General features: G+C 44.5%; 1 protein-coding gene across 6 annotated transcripts in view; it reads right to left on the bottom strand.

The window, feature by feature from the left end:
- Rbpms (RNA binding protein, mRNA processing factor) overlaps positions 1-4,223 on the bottom strand; it is a 151,005-nt gene extending 146,782 nt beyond the window's left edge. For 2 of the 6 annotated variants that reach the window (XR_007974250.1, XR_007974249.1), the window contains exon 1: positions 3,843-4,220. Coding sequence is in view for 4 of the 6 variants with exons in the window: in XM_052162848.1 (XP_052018808.1) it covers positions 3,843-3,908 (66 nt within the window). In the remaining 2 variants the exon portion in view is untranslated. Of the gene's footprint in view, positions 1-3,842 lie in introns of all 6 variants that reach the window. The other 4 variants (XM_052162850.1, XM_052162851.1, XM_052162848.1 and 1 more) reach the window with 3 other exon arrangements.
- Between the last annotated feature and the right edge of the window lie 21,274 nt (positions 4,224-25,497).

Below are 25,497 nucleotides of genomic sequence, written 5' to 3' on the forward strand. Positions count from 1 at the left end.
TCCTAGTCCATGACTGAAACATGTTTACTGTATTAGATGTGGTTTGCAACAACAGGTCAAATTGTACCAAACTACCATGGATCCTTCCAGAAGCTATGCCAAGTAACCTAGACCCTGAGCTCACTAAACATCACCGACTATGGTAATTGTTTAAAACAAAAATCACAACCCCAATGCTTTGGCAAAATACTAAACACTCTGAAAGACCTGAGGTAAAAAATCGCAATGACCCTCCTAAGATCTGACTTGATACCATTTCTGCCAAATATCTCAGCCACTGTTGCTACACTGCTATCTCTTGCTTCTCTTAGACCTTATACTGCTTTCCCAGAACTGAGATGTATTTTAAACTGCTTCAACCTAAAGTGATCCACCTAAAAATGACATGAGTGACGTGAAAGAATCTAAAAATACAACCAAATGACATGTTTATCTCTTTCCCCACCACCACCCAAAAACACTCACCAATAGGTCCTGTAAGACACAACAAAGTATCAGTATGTTTGAATACATTAAAACTTACTAATGATAGTTAATTACTAAAAATTATGAGTTTATTAGTTACATACTTATTAACTTTAATAACATCTGACTATACAATTGGAGACACATTATAAGAACTTAAAAAAAAAAAATGAGGCATTATCTCACTCTGTAGCCCTAACTGGGAGAGAAGTTACTATGTAAACCAGGCTGGCCTCAGACTCACAGAGATCTGCCTGGCTCTGCCTTACAAAATGAAGGCATCACCACACCCAGCTAAGAACTTTTGTTTGAAGGCAGAGCCTTGCCACGTGGTTAGACTTGCTTCTGAACTTTCAATCTTCCTGCCAAAATTACTTTCTTGCTCTCTTAATTGTAAAAATAATGTAAGAATAATTCAATACTCTGCACATACAAAACAAAACCCTTGCAATTCTCAGGTCCCAGGAAGACTAACAACTGGTTGTCTTTGCAGGAAAACTTGCAAAAAAAAAAAAAAAAAAAAAAAAGCACACACAAAAGACACTAGAAAGCCAGATGTTTTATCTCTCACACAGTTGCAAAATCCTAAAATTACTCCCCTCTTGTCTTAAGAGCTATACAAAGCTGCACACTCTCAAAAACTTTTCAACCACAGGAAGATGTAGAAATTTTCCTAAACCCTAGATTTTTGATTCTGCACAACTGTATCCATGTAAGAGTATCGGCCTCATTGTTGCCAAGTGAGCCACTACAGGCTTAGGGTTAAATAAAACAGGCCGTGATGATTTCAAACCGAGAAGGGAAAAAGGAAGACCTCGCATTCTCCAATGTAGGAGAAATGTCTAAACCCACTTCTCTTACTGACTGATGGTTGGACTCACTTTTCTAACTCGATTTGGTGGCCACCAGAAATTACAAGCATATTTTCTTCTCTGGTCTTCATGTATGTATACATGGTGGTGTGTGTGTGTGTGTGTTCGTGTGTTCTGTTTATCAGAATCCACTCCAAGGCTCCTTAATGTGTCGGAACAAACTGCTGACCCACTGGGTGGGCAGGGAATGGGTCCAGTGTTGTGGTTTTGTGTAATGACAAGCATATTAATAGGACTCACCAAATACTCTATTTATTTCACTTGTGGCTTTCGGGGTTATGGGGGAAAAGGGTAGGAAATTTTTCAAAAACCAAGCACAAACACACACAGAGCAGACAATTATTATAAAATTACCTGGCTCACTCAGACCAATTTGTTTCTATCGTGCTAGCCAGCCAGGTGTGATGACAAGTGCCTTCAATCCCAGGACTCTTAGGCAGGAAGACAATTTCAAAGCCTGACTGTGCAACCTGGGAGACGCTACTTATAAACAAACAAAACATATAAAGTAGAGATAGTGTGTTGGCCTGGAATGCCTGTGGTCCTAGGCTCATTTCCTGGTACTGAAAAAAAAAGGTGTCAAGGAATTAGCGCTCACTTCTGACCGTGTCTGTATTTTATACACTCCCACGGTACACAACGCAAGCTCTGAAATCTTCCTACTTGGTCTTAGTTCTCAAATCACGAACATTTCACTAGGAAAGAGTTAACACCTCCGAGGATCACATGCTGTTCCTACCTGACTGGGAACCCAGGGCCACAAGGTAAATAAGAGAGGTGATTGCACCAGCCCGGTCTTTACTAACTGGTAGAGGAGGACCTTAGTGCTGCAAGCATTTACCGCCACGATGGATCAAGAGAAAAATCTGACTTGTCACAATTTTAAGTCAAGTGGGTATGGGGCTTGGAGACAAATCTATTGTATTAAAACCTTGAAAACAAACAAACAAAAAACAAAAACACACACACACAAAAATACAGGATTCTGTTATCTCCCAAAATCATTTTAAAAGGAGCAAACTTTGTTTTTGTTGCTCTTATGAGTTTTTCCCCAGTTTCTACTTTTCTGAAGCAGATGAAGGAAACAAGAATGGTTTCCTAGGGTCTGTCTTTTAGCGGAAATCATGAGCTACCTTCTGTTAATTAAAACGTGTTAAACACCAGCAATTTCTTAAAAAGCAAACGGGCCATCATTTTTTTTTATTAAGTTTAACTGATCAGGAAATAAACTGAAAAACAGCCGCAACTTGTAGCCGGCCCCTGGTTAAGTTATAAAACAACATACACAAAACGTTCCAAAGCATTATCTGCTGGTAAAATAGGTAATTTCTTCAGGTGGAGAGGCAATTGTCATCTCTTCCATTCATTTAGGGTGCACCACCTCCAACTGCCGCAAGATCTATTTTGCATTGATTTACATAACATACGTTCAGACCTCTCCGGTCTTCCCCATTTAAACAGTTCCTATTTTACCAGTTCACAGAGGTCAGAGTTGGGTGGATAGATAAATTCTAATTTCTTAATGTTTGGCTTCAGTCTTCGTATTTAAGTGTGCACAAGTGTCCCAACACTCTCACCACGCTGTTTTAGAGTCAGTCCGGATTGTGTTCATCCTTTTTATTACAATGTAAAGTACCTGTAACACTATTTTACGTTATAGTGGAGTGGACAGTTTCTGCTTCTGCACACTCAATTCTGGGAGACCTTTAAAAGGATAAATCCAATTTCTCAGACTCCAGATAACCCATTTGCAGGAGTAAAGGCTAGACAGGCTATCAAAAAACCGACAAAATTCACGAATCCCTTGTACACCCCTCCACACACCGGTGTTTTCAGTAAGAAACGCACCACAGCCGCAAATTGTTTTTAATCATCATTCCGAGTGTGCCACATAACGTTGTGATTTTTTTTCCCTTATAAAAACACCCTCCACACATCCAAAGCTTTTAGCCCTTGTTATTCTAAGCCCCCACCCCCACATTCGACATCTCCCAGGTTCGGCAGGGGTCTCCGACTCATCGGAGAAGAATGCGGCTGATGAGTTATCTATTAATCCAAAATGTCTCAGCTAAGAAGATATTTCACCCAGAACTTTTTAACGCCGAAAGGGAGGGAGGGAGAGAGAGAGGGAGGGGAGCTAGGGTCGGAAGTCTCTTTTACCGAGAACTTTCCCAGAGTTTCTCCCTTCGCCATACTTCCCTCCCTCCAATTTCCAGCTGCAAGACGGCAGAACCCAAGTCCTGACCCTCCCTGGTCCCAATCATCTGAGGTCACCCGGGAGTCAGCTCTCGATTCCGCTTTCAACATCTCGGGTAGACAAAGCTGAGCATTCTACTTACAAAAGTCTCGGGAAAGTCCTCAAAACTTATGCAATAAGATGAGGCACGCGGACGCGCGTGGACCCAGCCCCGCGCCCTCGGGACGCCGCGTCCCGTGCTAACCCCCACCCCCCCTGGCCCGTGCGCCCCGCGACCCGCGCCCCCCAGCCAGTCCCCAGCTCAGTACCTCCTCCTCCTGAAGGTTGGCCTCGCTCGGGGTGTTCTCCTTCTCGGCTTTGCCGCCGCCGTTCATCTTCCCGGTACTTCGTCGCCGCGCGGGGCTGGGGCGCGGGGCTGGAGGCGAGGGCGCGCTCGCCCGCTGCTACCTTCCCCCGGGTCGGGCTGCGGGGCTGGAGCCGGGCGGCGTAGCGGAGAGCCGGGGCAGGCAGCGGGGAACTCCGAGAGGCCGGGCGAGCCCCGGAGTCCGGACGCGGCCGAGGCGGAGGAGGCGAGGCGGCGGGCGCGGTTGGGACCGAAGCCGCCGAGGGCGCGCTGCTGGCAGGCTCTGGGCAGCGGGGCCGCACGCAGCGCGCTTTCTCTCGCCTTCCTCCCTCCCCTCCTCCCCTCTCTCCCCTCCCCTCCTCCCTCCGCCCTCCCTGGACGTGCGCAGCCGGCCGCAGCCCAGAGGGACGCGGCTCGCGACAGCGAAGCCCCCCGCGGGAGGAGGGGCGCGGGGCGGAGCGGTCGACCCCAGGGCCAGGCTAGGCTGAGCGGGGTTGGGGGTGGGGGTGTCACCGGGGTCACGAGGCCGCGGGGACCGCGGGAGGAAGGTCGGGGCCGCCCCCTCTCTCTCTCTCTAACCCCCCCCCCCCCGGACCCAGGGGTCCGGGCAGGCCAGCGGCGGGGGGCTTGGAGAGGGGACCAGAGGCGGGGGGCCAAGCCTTTGGGGGGGGCGCATGGGCTGGAGCGCGCTACTTTTGTTCGCTTGCTCTTCACGACGGATGTGCACCCAAACCCACCCTCCTTGTCAGTACCCGCCAAGACTCGGTTCTTCCCGGGCTGAAAGGTGACGGACGCCCGGGGCAGCCCTCCACCGAACCCCACCCCACTCTTGCTGGAGACCGCTTGCCACCCCGCTGCGGGGACCGGAGTCCGACAAAAGCTCCCCAGCCTCCCCCCACCAAGACCACTATCACTCTCGAGGCTTCCGGCCGCCCCTGTTCAGACTCGCACAGCCGGCACCAGACTGTTCTGGAATCGGTTTGTTTATTTCACTCTTCCGGGAGCCCCTTCCTGGAATACAAGACTGCGTCCTGTTTATCTTTTTCACTCTGCCACAACTTTTAAGGAGGCTACCTGGAGCGTTGTCCCGGAGCATAGTAGGTCCTCAATATGTACTTGTGATAGCCCTCAATGCCCCTCAAAGGTCAGGACATTTAACTCTGGAGAATCAAAGCAATTACCCAACACCGGATGACCGCATAGCTTCCATTTCCTCATCTATGAAATGAATATATATATATATAATATATGCATGCATATTTCCTATTTCACTGATGATAGTTATCAGTATATATAATGATACATTAGTATCATATATACATATGTGTATATCTATATATAATCTCCCAGGGTTTTAGAGATTATAGATGGGGCGAGCCCTCTTTCCTAATACTAGTACTTACACAATTGTGGTTTACAATAGGCGGAAGCTAGCATTATTATTCAGGAAGTTTCCATTTTCCTGGTCCTACAGAACTTTTCCAACAATAGATCCTGTAAGCTTCTAGACTTAGGCTAGTTTGGACAGACATTTAAAACGCACGATTCAGCGGACGGTGCCTGTCTCTCTGAGGAAGTTTGTCTGGCATGCCGCACCAATCACGATTTCTCATTTATGGCTTCTTTTAACAGTTTATCTCTTTCTCCCTACTCGACATTCTTTACCCTTCGCTGCTGTGAGTGCGGTTGGGGGTGGGGTGAGGCGGGGGCGGGTGTGAGCTGAAGATAAGAGCCCTGCCTTTAGGCAATTCAGAGTGGTGTTGTGGAGGCAAGATACCCCAAACAACTCCAAGGCAACATAATCGCTGCATCCTGGTTTAAATTATAAAAAGCAGGATACACACAACATTGTTCTTTTTGCTTTTAAAGGCGTTGCGAAGTGAAGATCTATAGTGATACTTGGTTTCAGATCTTAAGTTTTCTTTGAGGGGATCTGGAGACGTGGGAAAGTTTCTAAAGAGAAATAATGTTTTAAGTGGCTGTCATAATACCACTGCTCTCTGTAGGAACCAAGGTGCCTTCTGGGAGGAAATGAACCAAGAGTCTTTGGAACTGCGGTAGAAAACGTTCAGAAGCAAAACATCAGTCGATCGGAAACTTTGTCCGTGGTTTGATTTATTGCTTGTGTCCACTTGGCTCGGCCGGTTTTTCATTCAGTTAGAAAAGGAACCACGAGGGGGCAGTGTCTTCCTGAGCGACAAGTGAGTGGTGGGCTTGGGTGGCGGCACCGGCCGGTAGAACGAGCCCTTTGCCCGCCTTGGCGATTCCTGCCTGTTCCCGAATACACTCCACAGAGAGACATTGTTTCGCAGGAGCCTGGCAAGGACCCAAGAAGAAAATGACAAGCTGGTCCTTAATGGTTCCAGTCGGAACCCATTTGGAAGAAGGTAGATTAGGTTGTGTGGTTTCAGTGTGCTGGCAGAGTCTCCCTTCTACCAGGAAAAAAGCGGCTTAATTCCAGATGTAGAACCTGGGTTGTTTTTTTGGGTTTTTTTTTTTTTAATTCTTAAAGTCAAACCAGAACTTTGTCTTTTGTGACAAAGTCAGCAACCTCTGATGTAAGAAAAATAATAAGTCCTGTGAGAGGTGAGCGGACCCTTGCCTGGCATCTTTGTGTGTTCCCAGTACCTAGACTGTGCCTAACAATAGCAGGCACTGGTATTTTTAATGAATAAACACATCAGGTAGTGGTGGTACACGCCTTTAATCCCAGCAATCAGGAGGCAGTGGCAAGTAGATTTCTGAGTTCGAGGCCAGGCCCTGGTCTACAAAGCGAGTTCCAGGAAAGTCAGGGCTGCAGAGATAGATGCTATCTCAGAAATAAATAAAAAATCATGAAGGTGTTTAAAAGCGGTCACAACACAGAGTCATAATTCAATTCTGGAAGGTATGGCCTGGATGGGTGGATGGGGACACTGACTACAATAGGAGGGCTGAAGAAAGAGAAATGAAATGTGAAAATCACACCATTGTATTGACTCAGAAGGCAATAAAGTTGTCAGAGACAGCCGACAGCAGATGTCTCAGTGAGAGGTTTCACGAAGAGTGAGATAATATTGCCTGGAAGGAAGGGATTTCATTTCTATCCTTTCAGTAAAGGAATGGAATGGACTTATTTAGAAGAAGAAAAAAAATCAAGCAACGTATTAACAACAAAACCCAAGGAACACATGCAAGCAGATTTTCAATATTTATAAAACGGTCCACAGCCAGAGAGAAAAGAGGAAAAGGAGGAGGAAGAGAAGACTCAGGAGTTATATGTTCAGCCAGGCTACCCGTGATCTTTATGACTTATATACTATTTCAAGGATGAAGTTTCAAGACCGAGAGCTCCTATGGTAGCTGATAGTTGCCAGGCATGCGAAGAATTATACGACAACAAAGGGAGTTTATATCCTGGCAAACCGAGGCTATTGACCGGGAGACATTTGCCCTCTCACCTGCCTCTCGTTCTGCCATATTTCTGCCTGGCCTGCAAGGTCGCATACCAGGTTGAAAGGGAAATATTGTGTGCACCTGTAGCCCCTCCTGAGTCATCACCTGCTACGTTGGCAGCCATCCTTTTGAGACTCACTTTAAGAAATCCAAACCCGTAATTATGTCTTAAACGTTTGTCTCTGAGAATTGCAAGCATGAAAGATCTATTTGGGAGTTAGTTATCTGTGATAACCGTTGTAGCAGGAGGCTGCAGAACCTACCATGAGTGTGTTACCATGGTCAACTTGGTTGATCCAAAGTTTTAGAACCGATTGTTGTTTTGTTGGTTTATTTTATCCTTAACAACACAATTCTTCCTCAGCTCACTGCCATCTGGGTTGTTGTTTTTTTTTTCTTTTCAATAGTGGCAAAGGACACATGAAATTTACCATCTTAGCTATTTAGTTATTTATTTAGTTAGTTTTGAGATTTGGTTTTTTTTTTTTTTTTTTTTTTTTGAGACAGGGTTTCTCTGTGTAGCCCTGGCTGTCCTGGAACTCACTCTGTAGACCAGGCTGGCCTCAAACTCAGAAATCCAAGTGCCTCTGCCTCCTAAATGCTGGGATTAAAGGCATGGACCACCACTACCCGGCCATCTTAGCTATTTAAATGCACAGTTCAGTTTGGCAATGTTAAATATATTCAAGTTGTACACCATCCCCAGATTTTTATCACCTCCACAGTTGTAAAAAAAAAAAAAAAAAAAAAAAAACTGGGCGTTGGTTGCACACGCCTGTAATCCCAGCACTCTGGGAGGCAGAGGCAGGCAGATTTCTGAGTTCGAGGCCAGCCTGGTCTACAGAGTGAGTTCCAGGACAGCCAGGGCTATACAGAGAAACCCTGTCTTGAAAAAATCAAATCCCAACCCCCCCCCCCAAAAAAAAAATCCTCTCACTCATTTCAAGAAACAGAAGCAGCCACTGGCTGGACCAGACATCCAGGCTCCAGCTCCAGCCAGATCCTCAGCAGAGAGGGCCAGTTCCTATTGGCCAACCTTTTTGAACATATTTTGAACATATTGTCTTGGAAATAAGTCCTCCAGCCCCAGGTGAGCTGTCCCAATTGATGCCATGTGGGGGAAAGGATAACCTTTCTCCAGCAAATGCTGGGGAAATTACAGAATTGTTAGTAATTATATATGAAAAAAGTAAATGCTGTTGACCCGTACCAGTAAAACGTAGGTGGCTTTTTAAACAGCATTCATTCAACAAAGGAGTGTAACTGCATATCCTCAGGTGTCCCCCCCACCCCCCCCCCCACCCCCCCCGCTATAAAACAAAACCAGGGCAAATTAAGGCACTGGGAGCTGAACCTGGAAAAAGTTTCCGACAGTATTCAAGGGCAGGATGTTGCTTTGCAAGCTGCACCCAATTCAGAGACTGGAAGAAAAAAAAAAAGAAAAAAAAAACAATTAGTTAAATTAGCTTGCAGGAGTGGCTGGAGAGATGGCTCAGTGGTTAAGAGTGCTGACTGCTCTGTAAGAGGTCCTGAGTTCAATTCCCAGCAACCACACATGGTGGCTCACAACCATCAGTAATAGGATCCGAGGTCCTCTTGTGGTGTGCGCCTGAAGACAGCAACGGTGTAGTCATTATATATATAATAAATATATATAATATATATATATATAAAATAAATAAAAACAATCTTTAAAAAAGAAATTAACTTGCAGGAAAGAGAAAAAGACACGTAATGTACATGTGGATCAAGCTACGGACGTTTCTCGATAGAATATTGAAAGGATCGGGTGGTTTTGTTTATGGGTTTGTTTTTCCGGAGTGGAAACTCTAGCTTTCCATGGGTGCCAGCATCTAGTACTCAGCTCTACCCACTACCTGGAAGGTTTGATTTATTTGTTTTCTGCAGTTTTCTTTTGTTCTGAGACAGTGTTTCACCATGTAGTTCTGCTGGGCCTGGAAACTCACTGTACAGAACAGGCTGGCGTCAAACTCCCAGAGATCTGCCTCCCAAGTATTTTCTACATGTTTAGTGTATACTCATTTTACAGAATAATGGGGCAGTGCTAGGACATTCTTATGCGTGCATTGCGTGGACTGAGATTGCGCTCACTTTTCCATTCACCTGCCTCTTCCCACCCCCACCCCAGCTGCCACAAAAAAAAAAAAAAAAAAAAAAACCCAAAAAACAAACAAAAAAACAAAGATTTCATATAAGAGCCAAAAAAAAAAAAGCACTATTTGGCTTATTTTGTTTTATATGGTGGTCCTTGGTTCCATCAATTTTCCCAAAAATGACATCATTTTATTTATGACTAAGTAAAAAGCTTTGTTCAGCGAGGCAAGGTGACACATACCTTCAGTTCCAGACTTCCGGAGTAGAGATTGGCAGATATCCGAGTTCAAGGTCAACCTGGTCTACAGAGGAAGTCCAAGGACAGCTGCAGCTACACAGAGAAAGCCTGTCTCAGAAAAACAAAATGGCGCCCAGCGGTGGTGGGGCACACCTGTAATCCCAACACTTGGGAGACAGAGGCAGGCAGATTTCTGAGTTCGAGGCCAGCCTGGTCCAAAAAGAAACAAATCCAAAAGAGCAATAAATAATAATAATAATAGAGGAAGTAATAATGAACCTTTATTTTGTGTATAATCTCGTTTCCTTTTTCTATAAATGGCCATCCACGCTGATTCTGACAGTTGGCTATCATGAACAATGTGCATAATCATAGATACTTGAGTACCTTCCCAGTCCCTTGATTTAGAGGACAGTAGATAGGCACTCAGGAGTGGGACAGCTGGGGCACATGGTCACTCTGGTCTGAGTTTTGAGACCCCTGTGATGTCCATAGTGACTGCACTAGTTCACGGTCAGTCGCAACAGTGTATGGTCTCCACTCCACCCTTCCTCACAGGCACAGATTTTCCTTTTTTAAATTATTATTATTTTTGTTTGTTTGTTTTTCTGTTTAACTTTTAATTAATTTTCTTTTGTTTGTTTGTTTGTTTGTTTATTTCAAGACAGGGTTTCTCTGTGTAGCCCTGGCTGTCCTGGAACTCACTCAGTAGACAAGACTGGCCTTGAACTCAGAAATCCGCCTGCCTCTGCCTCCCAAGTGCTGGGATTACAGTCATGCGCCACCACACCTGGCTGGGTTTGCCCATAATTGATGGATGTTTTGCTTTTTCTCTTTGTTTAGTTTTCAGAGTCCTTTACAGACAGTCCTAGACATCGGCCTCCTGTCAGGCGCTAGCTGGCAGGCTTTCTCTCTTCCTAGAGCACGTCACCACTCACTGTTGATTCTTTCGCTGCTTGGAATCCTCCTGATTCCTGACAGCTCCTTTCTCAGTCCTGTGGCTTTCTGTTTTACTGCCGTCCTGACAGAAAGCGCTGTTCTATGCTTCTCTCTACCTCCCCCATGTGTTCCTTTAGGGCTGTCAAAGGCTCAGGCCTTACATCAACACCTATGATCTTGTTTGAATTAATTTTTGTACACAATGAGGAATGCAGATCTGACTTTATTTTTCTATATGTAGGTAGCATTTTGCCGCCATGATTTTACTGGGGGAAAGATGGTCTTTTCTCCAATGAGGTGTTTTGGCAGCTTTGTTGAAAAGCAGAAGGCTATAGGTACATTGCCTACAATGTACATAGGCTACAGATTCATTACATTGGATCTATAGATCATTTTCAATAATATAAGCTCATTTTCAGATTCTCTATTCTTTTTCATTGGTCTGGTCCAGTACCATGCTGGTTTCATTACTATGGCTTTATGGTATAATTTGAAATTCCGGCTAACTCTCCTATATGAATCTTAGGATTTTTTTTTCTACTTCTGTGAAGAATATCTGTTGTAACTTTAAAAATGCATGTTTGTTCTTTGTTTGGTGTCACAATGGCCATCTTACCCAGCTCCCTTTAGCCCCAAAGAAGGGAATACACTAGAGACATTTCTATGTTAAAACTAACCAGATAGGGCTGGTGAGATGGCTCGGCTATCAAGAACACTGACTGCTCTTCCAGAGATCCTGAGTTCAATTCCCAGCAACCACATGGTGGCTCTCAACCATCTATAGGGGGATCCGATGCCCTCTTCAGATAAGCAGGTGTATATGCAGCAAAGCACTCATACATTAAATAAATAGTTTAAAAAAATAAATAACCAGATAACTCAAAGGCTGGGCGAAGAATATCCTGTCTTGGCCTCTGCTCACAGCAGAGGCCACAAACTATGGGGATTACATTGGATCTGTAGGTCATTTTCAATAATATAGCGGCTTCTGCAGTATTAATTCTACTAATCCATGAGCATAAAGTACCCATCTTCCAGTGCCTTCCTCAGTTCCTTTCTTTGGTGTTTTAAAGTTTTCATGAATGGGTTCTTTGAGAGCCTCTTGTTAGTCTCCACCCCATCCCCCAAAGGGAAACTGAGCTCTCTCTGCTTCTTATATGCAGATGACATGTGACCTGCCCCCTGCTGCTCCTGCCCCCAGCCTTCCCTGCCCTCTGCTGTGTCTGCCCTACAGCAAAGGGCTCTCCCTCTAGAACAAACTCAGTAAGGGATTTTGGACCTGGACTTTGGAGCGCCCCTGGAACCATTGAGACTTCGGAAACTCTTAGAGAAGACTACTTTTGAACTAGGAGCGGGGATGGTGAGCCTTTGCAGGCCAGGCCTGGAATGAGGGAATGAGCCACGTGTTTAAAATCGTGGCGTCTTTAGGATGTGGAGTCCAGTGGAAACTTTGCTTTATTAGAGGCATTCTCAAAGGGCATTGTGGGAAACCCTGAGTGAATCAAGTCCCTAGAGTAAGTGTATTGTTGACATTGTTGACATGGGCACAGCTATTCCAAGGACAAAGGCCTCAGGCCCATGGGAATCTGGCGAAGTCTTTTCCCGTCCATATGGGTCAGGCTTGAAATTGGCAAAGCCTTCTTCTTCCTCTGGGCCAAGTATGAGTATTTTGAGACAATTGATTAGTGTGCATAAAAACTAGCAACTGTGGCTTCCTCCCCTGAGAAGTTTACAGCCTGAGACCCCTGGTCTACAGAGACCTCCTACCAATCCAGCTGAACCCTTCCCCTTGCTATACAGAATAAACATGCTGAGCTTCACACAGCATGAGGTTTGCACACAGTACACCGGGCTGCATCACAGCACACAGCGCGCTCCGCTCCTGCTTTTCTGAGTTTCTCTGTATCTAGCCATGTGTCTGTCACGTCTTTAGTGTCTCTTCTCCATTTCTGACCATATCTCACCAGGGTTCTGGGGCCAAGATGTGGGGTCTAGTGGGGATTTCAGTTTATTAGGGACACACTCTCTCAAAGTGAATTGTGGGACACCCGTCTCCTCCTTAATAGTCATGAGAAGGCTGGGCATGGTGGCGCACACCTGTAATCCCAGCACTGGGGAGGCAGAGGCAGGAGGATTTCTGAGTTCGAGGCCAGCCTGGTCTACAGAGTGAGTTCCAGGATAGATAGTGAGTTCCAGGGCTACACAGAAAAATCCTGTCTCAAAAAAACCAAAAAAAAAAAAAAAAATAGTCATGAGAAGAGCAGCTTATATGGCCCCATATTTTGGCCATGGTTTACTGTTTATTCCGCACTTCACAATCAGTGGCACCACTCACTGATCATACACTTTTGAAACACACACACACAATACATTATATATATTAAATATACACTATATTTAGAGAGAGAATATCTAAACGAGGAACTGCTCCATTATTCTGTCTGAATTTAGATAAAACATAAACCAGAAACTGTAGGAGTTAAAATAAAACATTCAACAGGCAGTGGTGATCATGCCTTTAATCCCAGCACTCGAGAGGCAGAGGCAGGCAGATTTCTGAGTTTGAGGCCAGCCCAGTCTACAGAGTGAGTTCCAGGACAGCCAGGGCTACACAGAGACACCCTGTCTTGAAAAACCAACCAACCAGGCCAGGCCGGGGTGGCACACGCCTGTAATCCCAGCACTCTGGGAGGCAGAGGCAGGCAGATTTCTGAGTTTGAGGCCAGCCTGGTCTACAGAGTGAGTTCCAGGACAGCCAGGGCTACACAGAGAAATCCTGTCTTGAGAAAACCAAAAAAGAAAAACCAACCAACCAAACAAACAAATAAATAAAAGGCATTCTCACTTCTTTTGTGTTCAGAACACAAGACTCACAATGAGAAGTGCCTACGAACAAAGGCCTTGCTGGCCTCCATCAGGAAACCAACCCTGACCATAGGTAGACTTGGGGCAAGGATGTTTTGGGGGACACTCTGGTAGGCAGCTTCCCCAGAAGCCCACAGTCCTTTCTCGGTACTTCCATGTCCCGTGCAGTCGCCTCCCTGTTAGAGTCAGGTGCTCGGATTGTCCTCTAACAGGCCCAGCGCCACAATGGTGTTTTCCAGGTCCCGTCTTGCTCTCTTCCTTGCTGCCTTTGGTGAAAGCCGTCAGTCGTGCTATAAATGTCCAAGGAACCGTGGAGCCCTCCATCTGAGAACCACAGACAGGAGGTGTTCACGTTCAGCATCTCTGTCTCTCCCAGATCCTAGTCCTGCCAGGACCGGTGTGAGCAAAGGTGGACCTTGGTTCTCCTTAAGTGGGGTTTGTATGTGAAACTTGTTATGGATTGGAGGCCTGTGTCCTCCTCCCAGACTCATAAAACCCTAACTTATTAATGATGGTATTAATAACTCAGTCCTTCAGAAGGAATTAAAGTCAGATGTGGTAGGAGGGTGTCTATTTTGCAGTGGAGTTAATGTCCTTATGATTGTAAGAAGAGAAAAAGTTGTCTATGTGTGTTATGTGTCCATGTCTTTGTTAGTTCTGTCTGTCTGTCTGTCTATCTATCTATCTATTCATCTATATATCTTCTATCTATTATCTATCAATCATCTATCTTCTATCTATCTACCTATCTATATCTCTTTTCCTCTTTTTTTTTTTCCAAGACAGGGTTTCTCTGTGTAGCCCTGGCTGTCCTGGAACTCACTCTGTAGACCAGGCTGGCCTCGAACTCAGAAATCTGCCTGCCTCTGCCTCCCAAGTACTGGGATTACAGGCGTGCACCACCACTGCCCGGCTCATAATTAGCAGCTTAAAGTGTAAAGATAGCATGGGACTCTGTAAGTTTGAGGATATTAGAGTTTGGATGTACATGCAACAAATAATCAGTAGTTCTGTGTTGCTAAGGGTGACTCTGAAGGTGGCTGGGAAAGAGGAACCGAAGACTGTTAAAGTTTCTGTCAGTCATCTTAGCGTATAAGAAAGTTTTAACAGAACTGTGCACTAAACAGACAGGAAAGATCATTCTAATAAAGTCACAGATGCGGAAGAAGCCAGTTTTGGGAAATGTGCACACATAGTCTTTAAGAGCTGGTCTGAGCTGGGCGGTGGTGGCGCACGCTTGTAATCCCAGCACTTGGGAGGCAGAGGCAGGCGGATTTCTGAGTTCGAGGCCAGCCTGGTCTACAGAATGAGTTCCAGGACAGCCAGGGCTACACAGAGAAACCCTGTCTTGAAAAAACCAAACCAAAACAACAACAAAAAAGAGCTGATCTGACCTGTGCTCTGAAGATGAGGTGGAAGGGAAGACTTTCCAAATGAAATTGGATATTTAGCTTAAGAGATTTCTAATGGAAGTATTGAGGAAAAAGTACGATGTGAAAGCGGGCCAGTTAGCTCAGTGGGTAAAATGAATGCTGGGTAAGCTCGAGGACTTGAGTTCCATTCTCAGCAAGGGGGTGGGACTAGGTGTGAACACACCCATCTGTAGCCTGGCCTCCTGGGAAGGTCTGGGACTGGCCTTTCCTCAGAGCGTGCTGATGGCCTGAAGTGCAGATTTCAGCAACTGATGAGCTCCTGGTTAAATGGAGAGGCCTTGTCTCCAAAAACAAACAACACTACCACCAAGGGCTGGGCTTGGTGGTGGCGCACACCTTTAGTCCTAGCAGGTAGAGGCATATGAAAAGCCTGCCTTGTCTTGGCGATTTCAGACCAGCCACGGCTGTGCAGTGAGACCCTGTCTCAACCAACCAACCAACCAACCAAACAAACAAACAAACAAAAATGGTAAATAAAGTTAAAATATTATTAAGGGCCAGTGCGGTGCATTTAGGAGGCAGAGGCAGGCAGATCTCTAAGTTTGAGGCCAGCCTGTTCTACAGAGCAAGTTGCAGGACAGCTATACAGAGAAATCCTGTCTTTAAAAAAAAAAGCCAAAACATACAAACAAGACACAGGAAGAAAAGCCCCAAAGGTAATTCATAGGTCCAGGCCAAACAGGACTATATAGTGATACTTGACTCAAATAAATAGTAAGTAACTGTTAAAAATATAGCCAGGCGGTGGTGGTCTACAGAGTGAGTTCCAGGACAGCCAGGACTACACAGAGAAACCCTGTCTTAAAAAAGCAAATATATATATATATTTATATATAATATATATATATTATATATAAATATATATATATATAAAAGAAGGAAAGAAAGATCACAAGGGCAATTCAATTCATCAGAGCTGTGTCACGCGATGAAGCAGTCTATGTTAGAGAGGACACTGGTGGAACTGTCTGGCAAGCCTTTGAAGGAAGCCTCTTGGGTGGGCTCTCCAGTGCTGAACACAGGGAACCCATTACAAAGCTGGACCCCAGAGTCTCCAGGGGACTGGACTCCTGCCACATAGGATTATTGTTTTCTATTTCATTTTTGGTTTGTTTGTTTGTTTTGTCTCCCAACACAGGGTTTCTTTGTGACTGTCCTAGAACTAGCTCTGTAGACCAGTGTGCCTTGAACTGACAGAAATCTTCCTGCCTCTGCCCCCAAAAGGCATGCAACACCAACTCCTGGCTTTTTTCCTTTTTGTAAGGCTGTGTATCACAGTGTAGCTAGGCTTAGCTGTCCTGGAACTCACAATGTAAACCTGGCCTGGCCTTATACTCACAGAAACCCATTAAGTATGAGACACTGCACCTAGCTACTTCTTGGGACAAGGTTTCCTGTAGCCGGGCTAGCTTTGAACATTGTATATAACCAAGAATAAACCTTGACCTTCTCATCTACCTGCCTGCTCCTGAGTATTGGATGATAGAGTGTGTTACCACACCCACGTTAGGAGCTGCTGGGTTAGAAGCTGCTAGGGATTGAAGTCTGTGCCTTCCAGGCTGAGCTACAGGTATATTGTTCATCAGCAGGATGATTAAACCACAGTAGCATTTGGTATTTGAACTTGCTCTTAATCTACCATTCCTTTCTTCCAGTCTTTCTTTCTCTCTTTTGGAGTGAACAACATCTTTACTCTTCTGTCCAGACATCATGTTCTAGAAGCATATAATTTACCCAGTTTTGCTGGCCTGCGGGTAGACTGGAATTTTGCCTCAGGATAGGTTGTATCTTGAGGCTTACCCACATCTGATTTAGATGCTGTATTCTTGGTACCTCAGACTTCAGAGCTGTTGCTGGGGTGAATTGAGGAAGACTTTACCTGCTTGATTTGGGACTTTCCTTGTTGATTTGGATCGGATGAATATATTTCCCACGTGGGATGGAAGTGAATTTTGTGAGGCTAATGACTAAGGCAAGACTTAGTCCAGCTGACTCTCAGTTTCAACCTTGGAGACCTGAGGTGGCTACATCCAAGCATTACACTCCGTAGTCACAGAAACTAAGATCCATAATCAAGTTTTTGGGGTAACCTGTTAGGCAGAGATAGACAAGTTGGTACCTTAAAGGATTTAAGGTGGTAATTTTGAGTTGTATACCACAGCAAATCATTCAGTCAAGTGCATTTGTAGGTGATTTTGCCATCGCATTAACATACAGCTGCAGCATCCTTAATGGTAAAATTTTATTAGAACCCCAGTCATAGATGGAGTCCATCACTGACCAAAGGTATGTCACATAGATCAACTGGATAGTAAGGTCCCTAAATATCTAAAGGTTGTTGCCCCTTGTCACTCAAACATCCCTAAGGCAAGGGATGGTCAGTCTGTTTTGGATGGAAACAAAACCTTGGATCTTGTTTATAGGAGGGATTTAAATTCTAAGACAGCTGTGACTTTTTAAGAATCTCACTTTTTGTTTGTTTTCTTCTTTGTTTTTTTTTTTTCCAGACAGAGTTTCTCTGTGTAGCCCTGGCTGTCCTGGCACTGAATCTGTAAACCAGGCTGGCCTTGAACTCAGATTCACCTGCTTCTGCAGCCAGAGGGCTTGGATTAAGTGTGTGAGCCCCCAACGCCCTTGTTTTTAAGGATCTCTGTGGGTGCACATTGGAATAGAGACTGTTCATAATACGAAGCAGCTTCGGAACTTACCTCTATAGCCTGGGAGAATCCGCAATTATTGGCAATTCCAAAGAGAAAGAGGACTCAGAAGATAGATCAAAGAACCCCTGAGAGTCTTTCTCAGAGCAGGAATGGCCTAAATAAGGAACTGAATTCACTGGATTGCAGAGTTCCTGGGGCTAGTTTCTTCCATGTCTCTTGCCTTTTTCCCCCTGACTCAAGGCTGGCCTCAAACTCACAATCCTGTGACTTCAGGTTCCAAGATCATAAACGGGCATCACTCCGTGTTTTATTCCCACGCATACTACTCCGTTTTTTCATTAAAGTTTCTATAAGTATTTTCTATCCTTGATGAATTTTTTCTGATGTTGAATGTATGGAGGTCCTGCTTCCAGTCAAACAATCTGATGATAATATGTGGCTCCCTATGTTCCTGGGTCTGCAAGCAGAAATCTTAGGGCATAGCTCACAGAGCTGGGCCTGAGTCAAGGAGTCACAGCTAAGAGCCAGCCATGCGCGTGCCTGGATCTGATGCAGGTGAAGATAGTTTAGATGTGGGAGCGATGACTGCTTTTCTTTCTTTCATTCATTTTTTTAAAAATATTTATTTATTTATTATATGTAAGTACACTGTAGCTGCCTCCAGACACACCAGAAGAGGGCATCAGATCTCATTTTGGATGGTTGTGAGCCATGATGTGGTTGCTGGGAAGAACTGAACTCAAGACCTCTGGAAGAGCAGCAGTTAAGATGGCTCTTATCTGCTGAGCTATCTCTCCAGCCCAACCATGACTGTTTCTTGTGTAGTAAGACAGTGAACTATTTTAGGTTATGCAGGACATATGTGTAACCCCGTTGTCTTCTTTGTCTTTATAATCCTTTAGCAAATATAAAAGCCATTTTGTCCCAGAGCCTACATAAAAATGAGCCACAGGATGGACCTGGCTTTTGGGCTATGGTTTTACCATTCCTGGAGTAGAGCACAAGCTGGCTTATGATAGAAGGAGCTTCAGTGATGTCTGGGGAGGAGGGAAGTGTAGTTTTCAGATGGGATGGTGTTCATTGTGATCAGACAGTGAATGGGGCAGCTAGTCTTTCAAATACTTCACCACAAGGCATTCTAATCCACATGTATACACACACACACCACCTACACACACCACACATATACACATACCCATCCCACACACCACACACACATATACACACAATACAACACACACACACAACACACATACCACATAGGCATCCACACACAAACCACACATATACAAACCCAACACATCATATAAACCCAAACCACAGACACATACAACACACACACACTATTCTTGCAAACAAGAGGGAACTTGGAGGCAGTAGAGACAGTTCAGCTCTTTACAATACTTGTCAAAGACATGGGTTCAGTTCCCAGAACCTACAGACTCACCACCTCCTGTAACTCTAGTCCTATGAGCCCTGACTTCTACAAACACTGTACACTCATGGTACACGTAAATAAAAATGATAAATCTTCGTGTTAAAGAAACACATGGTGGGACTGGAGACATGGCTCAGTGGTTAAGAGCACTAACTGCTCTTCCAGAGGTCCTGAGTTCAATTCCCAGCAACCACATGGTGTCTCACAACAATCTGTAATGGGATCTGATGTCCTCTTCTGGTGTGTCTGAAGATAGTGGCAGTGTACTCATAAAATAAATAAATCTTAGGAAAAAAAAAAAAGGAAGCCGGGCAGTGGTGGTGCACACCTTTAATCCCAGCACTTGGAAGGCAGAGGCAGGTGGATTTAAGAGTTCAAGCCAGTCTAGTCTACAGAGTGAGTTCCAGGGCAGCCAGGGCTACATAGAGAAACTCTGTCTCAAAAAAAAGAAAGCAAAAAAAAAAAAAAAAAAAAAAACCAAAAAAACAAAAGACTTTTCCCTGCAGGGAGCCAGCCTGGCCTGGAGTGGTTTGAAGTAAGACACAGTGTTGGACAAAAAGGTAGCTATAAAGGCTTCTTTGGCCTTCTAGCTCTTGAACTATACTGAATGCTTGCTGACTTCTAAAAAAATCCTAAAAACTTTCTTGCTTATTCTATGGTTAAAAACCACTGGCTTGGGTGATTAATGCCATAGCCTAGCAATGGGGAATTAAGTAAAAAATTTATTGCTATCACACCCTTTTCTGTCCAGGCAGCTGGAAGCTTCTCTGGCTAGGCTGCTTAACTCTTTGTGAACCAGAGAGGAGGGAAAGGAAAAGAATTAAGATGCTTTCTATAGGCAGATATGACAGAAACATACATACCTATACATATATTTACATTTTTTATTCACATTTTCATTTACACGTTAACACATTCACATTTTTGATGGGCCCAACCACCTGTCTCATACACTCCACTCCACAAGTATTCATGCATGCTTACATACATATACATATGTACACACGTATGTACAGATGAACAGATATATACATTTGGATGGATGGATGGAGCAGAGCTCCCCAAGCCAAACCATTCAATCAACAATTTTATTTCTTTTTTTCTGACTTTTTGTACCTTCTTAGACAAAAAGTTCTTTAGTAAATTACCTCAGAGACAAAATGTTACATAAGATGGAAGTTACAGAATGATGTTGATAATAGGTTCAGCCAGGCGGTGGTTGCACACACCTTTAATCCCAGCACTTGGGGGTGGATTTCTGAGTTCGAGGCCAGCCTGGTCTATAAAGTGAGTTCTAGGACAGCCGAGGCTACACAGAGAAACCCTATCTCAAAAAACAAAACAAAACAAAACAAAAAAAAACCCCACACACACCCCAAAAAAGATAGTAAGTTCAAAGGAGTATTTCATTCTGTAAGTTCATTATAAGTTCAAAGCAACAGTTTTTACATTATCTTGCTTTATCATAGTGCACACCTGTGTCTATATCTGCGGACCTAAATGTGTTTGTTTCCTTGAACACAGATTTGTTCCAAGTCTATTTCTCTTTTTAGTGTGATTATAAAAGCTGATTGTATTCCTAATTATGCAGCCTTTCCTAACTCTTATGAAGACTGGTTAGATTCTATTCTTGATTCTAACTTTGTTACATCTTTCTAGCAAAGCAACTAAAATTATCTCTAAAAACTTTCTTCCTAAAATTATTTGAATCAAACCAGAAATTCTATAGAATCATTAATTCATCTAAACAACATTAATTCAGAAAAGTTCATCTTTCTGTTGATCTGCAGGAAATCTGATTAATAGGGTTGACGAATGCTCAGGGGTTATTAATAATGACAGAAAAGGCACATCAGCTACAAGAAGCAATCCTGAGTTGAAGTGTCTTTAGAACCTTGCTATCAAGCTCACCAATCATAGGTGATGCGAAAATGGGGGACCCCCTCCAGGAAAGCCACCTGCTCGCCTTAATGCATCCTAGATGGCTCCTGACACTTCCCTTCATCTTTTTTTACTTTGTTTCATTTTTCAAGACAAGGTTTCTTTTTATAGCCCTAGCTGGCCTGGAACTAGCTCTGTAGACCAGGGTGGTCTTGAATTCACAGAGTCCCACCTGCCTCTGACTCCTGAGTGGTGGGTTAAAGGCCTGTACCACCACCACCTGGATTTTTCCTTTAAAATAGCACTTGTGATTTGAATCTGAGCCTCCGGAAAGGAATGAGCAACAAATGTTTCTGATGAGTAACAGTGGAGTGGCAACTTTGTAAATTCACATGTTTACACAGAAGCTACAAGCCAAAAGAGTCAAGACTGAAGATTTAATCATTTAGTCAATAAGAACTGCCCTTCAGAGAGAGTAATTCAGTATCTGTCTCAGGTGAATTTAAGTGAGACAGGAAGGAATTGGAAACACTAGCACTGCATGGTCTGTGGCTGGAACTGATGGACAGATGGTGTGACAGTTCATCGTCTCCATAGATAGACAGATGCCTAGAAAACTGGCGCAGCCACAGAGTGTGGCTGACTGTGAACCCATTTTCTGAGAACTGAAGGAGGAAAGGCCCAATCTGAACCGAGGTTTACCTATCAGATAGACTGAGGCTCCTCCATGGAGAAAAAAGTAGAGAGGAACGCAGCCCAGCCCATGCTGCAAGTTCAATTTTTCAAAACAAAAATGGAGGCAGGGGAATCATGGGACATAGAAGTAAAAGCTTGGGGCTGGAGAGATGGCTTAGCAGTTAAGGGCACAGTCAGCTTTTCCAGAGGACCTGAGTCCAATTCCCAGCACCCACATGGCAGCTCACAACTGTCTGCAACTCTAGTTCTAGAGGATCTCATGTCCTCTCACACATATGCGTGCAGGAAAAACAGAAATGCACATAGAAATAAATGACATTTTAAATAGTGATTTATTATTTCTCTGCAGATGAAATGAACCAATTCAAGCCACATTAGATTATATTAAATGCAGGTTTATTGGGAAGCTGCTCTCAGGTGAGTTCACTGGCACCAAGGACTGAAACCAGGGAAGTCACCATGAGGAGAGGAAGAGAGAAAGGACAGTCATGCAGAGAGAGAAGAGAGAAAAGGTGGAGAAAGGGGGAGGGCTGGGGCCAGGGTGTGCCAGTGGTGACTGGGGGATGCTGGGAGAACCTGGAGGCCAGGTTGGCTTTGATATGTAAAATAGGCACCCCAGTCCCTTGTCCCAGGGTCTGGAAACCAAACAAAGAGAAGACTTTGTTATGACATCTGTATATATCAAAATATCATGGGCTGGAGAGATGGCTCAGGGGTTAAGAGCACTGACTGCTTGCTCTTTTTGTTTTTAATATTTATTTATTTTGTATATATGGCTACACTGTAGATGTCTTCAGACACACCAGAAGAGGGCATTGGATCCCATCACAGATGGTTGTGAGCCCCCATGTGGTTGCTGGGATTTGAACTCAGGACCTCTGGAAGAGCAGTCGGTGCTCTTAACCACGGAGCCATCTTGGCAGCCCCTTACTGCTTACTCTTCCAGAGGTCCTGAGTTCAGTTCCCAGCAACCACGTGGTGGCTCACAACCATCTGTAATGGGGATTTGCTGCCCTCTTCTGGTGTGTCCAAAGACAGTGACAGTGTACTCACATACATGAAATAAATAAATCTCTAAAAAAAAAAATCACATGACACTGTATAAATATCCTTTTGGCTCTATGTGTCAGTTAAAATACATTTTCCTTTTTGAAAACAAAACAATTCTGAAGTCAGTTTCCTCCTTCCACCCTGCCGTGAGTTCCAGCATTTGAACTCAGATCTTAGGACTTTTGTGAGTGGGCAGAGGGCACCTTCACCTACCGAGCTGTCTCCCTGGCCTCAGCTCAGCTCCTCCCTAGTGCGTATGTCTGCTGCCTGTTGTTCAATTCCCAGCTATTAAGAATATGTTCAGAGTTGGGTGGTGGTGGCGCACACCTTTAATCCCAGCACTTGGGAGGCAGAGGCAGGTGGATTTCTGAGTTCAAGACCAGCCTGGTCTACAGAGTGAGTTCCAGGACAGCCAGGGATATACAGAGAAACCCTGTCTCCAAAAAAAAAAAAAAAAAGAATATGTTCAGAGCCGGGTGGTGGTGGCGCACACCTTTAATCCCAGCACTTGGGAGGCAGAGGCAGGCCGAGTTCTGAGTTCAAGGCCAGCCTGGTCTACAGAGTGAGTTCCAGGACAGCCAGGGCTACACAGAGAAACCCTGTCTCGAAGAAAAAAAAAAAAAAGAATATGTTCTATGGGGGTGTGGTGAGGTGTGGGGGAAGGGGTTGCCTAAGCAGGCTCAGGGCGAGGCACCCCTTCCCCTTGAGGGACTAGCCACACATCAGTATAATATAAAGTTTATTCAGGCCATGGGTAGGGGCGTTATGAGGGTAGTAGGGGCAGCGAGAGGGAGAGAGTAGAGAAATAGAGGCCAGCTGTGGCCATGAGCACGTGGGGGGGGGGGGAAGGGGAAGGGAAGAGCCCAAGAGGAAGAAAGAAGCAGGTGGGAAGCAGGAGTAAGAAAGAGGGGGGGGGGCAAGCAGCCCCTTTTATAGTGGGCCAGCCTACCTGGCTGTTGCCAGGCAACTGTGGGGTGGAGTTCAGACAGAATGCTAACACTGCCATTTCTCCAGTTTTAGCCCGCAGATTCACACCAGTGGCTTTCCAGGAACTTAAGAGGCCTTCAGGGGTACAGTTGATCTGCGGGTCGCATTCCTGGTTCTCTCTAGCGTGCAGACAGCCTTTATACTAATCACCTATAATCTAATAGCTTGCCTATTGACCCTGTTAAAATATACACAGCTCTGAAACCCTTTCCTTTGGATTTGTTACTCTAGAGAACCTTGACTAACACAGACGGAAAGGCAAGCCACTTCTAGGAGACAATCGCCACGATTTGACAAACATCGGATATAGGGGCTACAGGATCTAGCTGTTTGTTACGGCTTGAATATGAACCCTGAAAAAACTCACATGTGCTGTACAGCTGGTGGATGCAGTCGGTGAGAAATGATGGCGTCAGGAACGATCTGATGTAATTAGAGGACTAAGTTCCTTGATGGAGTCCTATTTCATGGCATTGCATTAGAAACCATCAAGGCGGTTCCTGATTGGTGGTAGTTGCCTTGTGCATATCCCAGGTTCGTCGCTGACTCTCTGCTTCTTAGCGTTTTCCGTGTGTCCACCCTTTCTGCCATGTAGTCTGTCTCCCCTCTGGCCCGGCCCGGAGCAAAGGAACCCGACGAAACTTGGACTAAAACTCAAAACTATATGAGTCAAATAAATCTTTTCTCCTTTTAAATTGTTTTCCTTGAAATGACTAAGACAGAATCTCAGTCAGTATGGAAGATAGGAAGGAGGAAGGAAGGAAGGAAAGAAAGAAGGAAGGAAGGAAGGAGGAAACCCACACCTGGTTTATAAAGTGCCAGGACTTTGTGTATGCCAGGCAAGCACTATATCAAAGATGACCTCGAGTTTGTGTTCCTCCCCAGAGCTTGAATTACAGTATGCATTTCCATGCCTGGTATTCCGTATCTCCGAGGATGAAACCCAGGGCTATGCGCATGTAAGCACTCAACAAAGCAAGCTCTCTATATCCTTAAGCACCAAACAACATTTTAAAAGACTTGTGCTGGGCAGTGGTGGCACATGCCTTTAGTCCCAGCACTTGGGAGGCAGAGGCAGGAGGATTTCTGAGTTTGAGGCCAGCCTGGTCTACAGAGTGAGTTCCAGGACAGCCAGGGCTACACAGAGACACCCTGTCTCGAAAAAACCAACAAAACAAAACAAAACAAAACAAAACAAAAATTTGTGTGAACCTCTTATCAGCTGACAAGCACCTGTAAACTATAGTTCCTGGGAATATGACGCCCTCTTCTGGGCTCCTAGGGTACTGCAGGCAAGTGGTACACTGCATATATGCAGGCAAAACAGCCCTATAATAAATAAATAAATAAATAAATAAATAAATAAATAAATAAATAAATAAATAAATAAATAAAGCTGTCATGGTGGCACATGCCTTTAATCTCAGCGTGTGGGAGGCAGAGGCAGGAGGATCTCTGTGAGTTTATAACCAGTCTGGTTTATACAGCAAGTTCCAGGACAGACAAGCTTATGTAGAGAAATTTAAAAATTATATTAAAATTTTAAAATAAAATGTTTGTTAATACTCATAACAATTGCATACATTTCTTTTTTCTTTATTTTTTTAATTTTTAATTATTTTATTTTATTTTTTGGTTTTTCAAGATAGGGTGTCTCTGTATAGCCCTGGCTGTCCTGGAGCTCACTTTGTAGACCAGGCTAGCCTCAAACTCAAAAATCCCCCTGCCTCTGCCACCCAAGTGCTGAGATTAAAGGTGTGTGCCACCGCTGCACAGCCATACATTTCTTAATTTTGAAAAAGCTTTTTTTTTTTTTGAAATGAGGTATTTACGTATAGCAGAGACTAACCACAAATTTATATTCCTCCTGCCTCAGTTTTCTG

The sequence above is a fragment of the Apodemus sylvaticus genome, chromosome 18 (genome assembly GCF_947179515.1).
Source record: "Apodemus sylvaticus chromosome 18, mApoSyl1.1, whole genome shotgun sequence".
NCBI lineage: Eukaryota > Metazoa > Chordata > Mammalia > Rodentia > Muridae > Apodemus > Apodemus sylvaticus.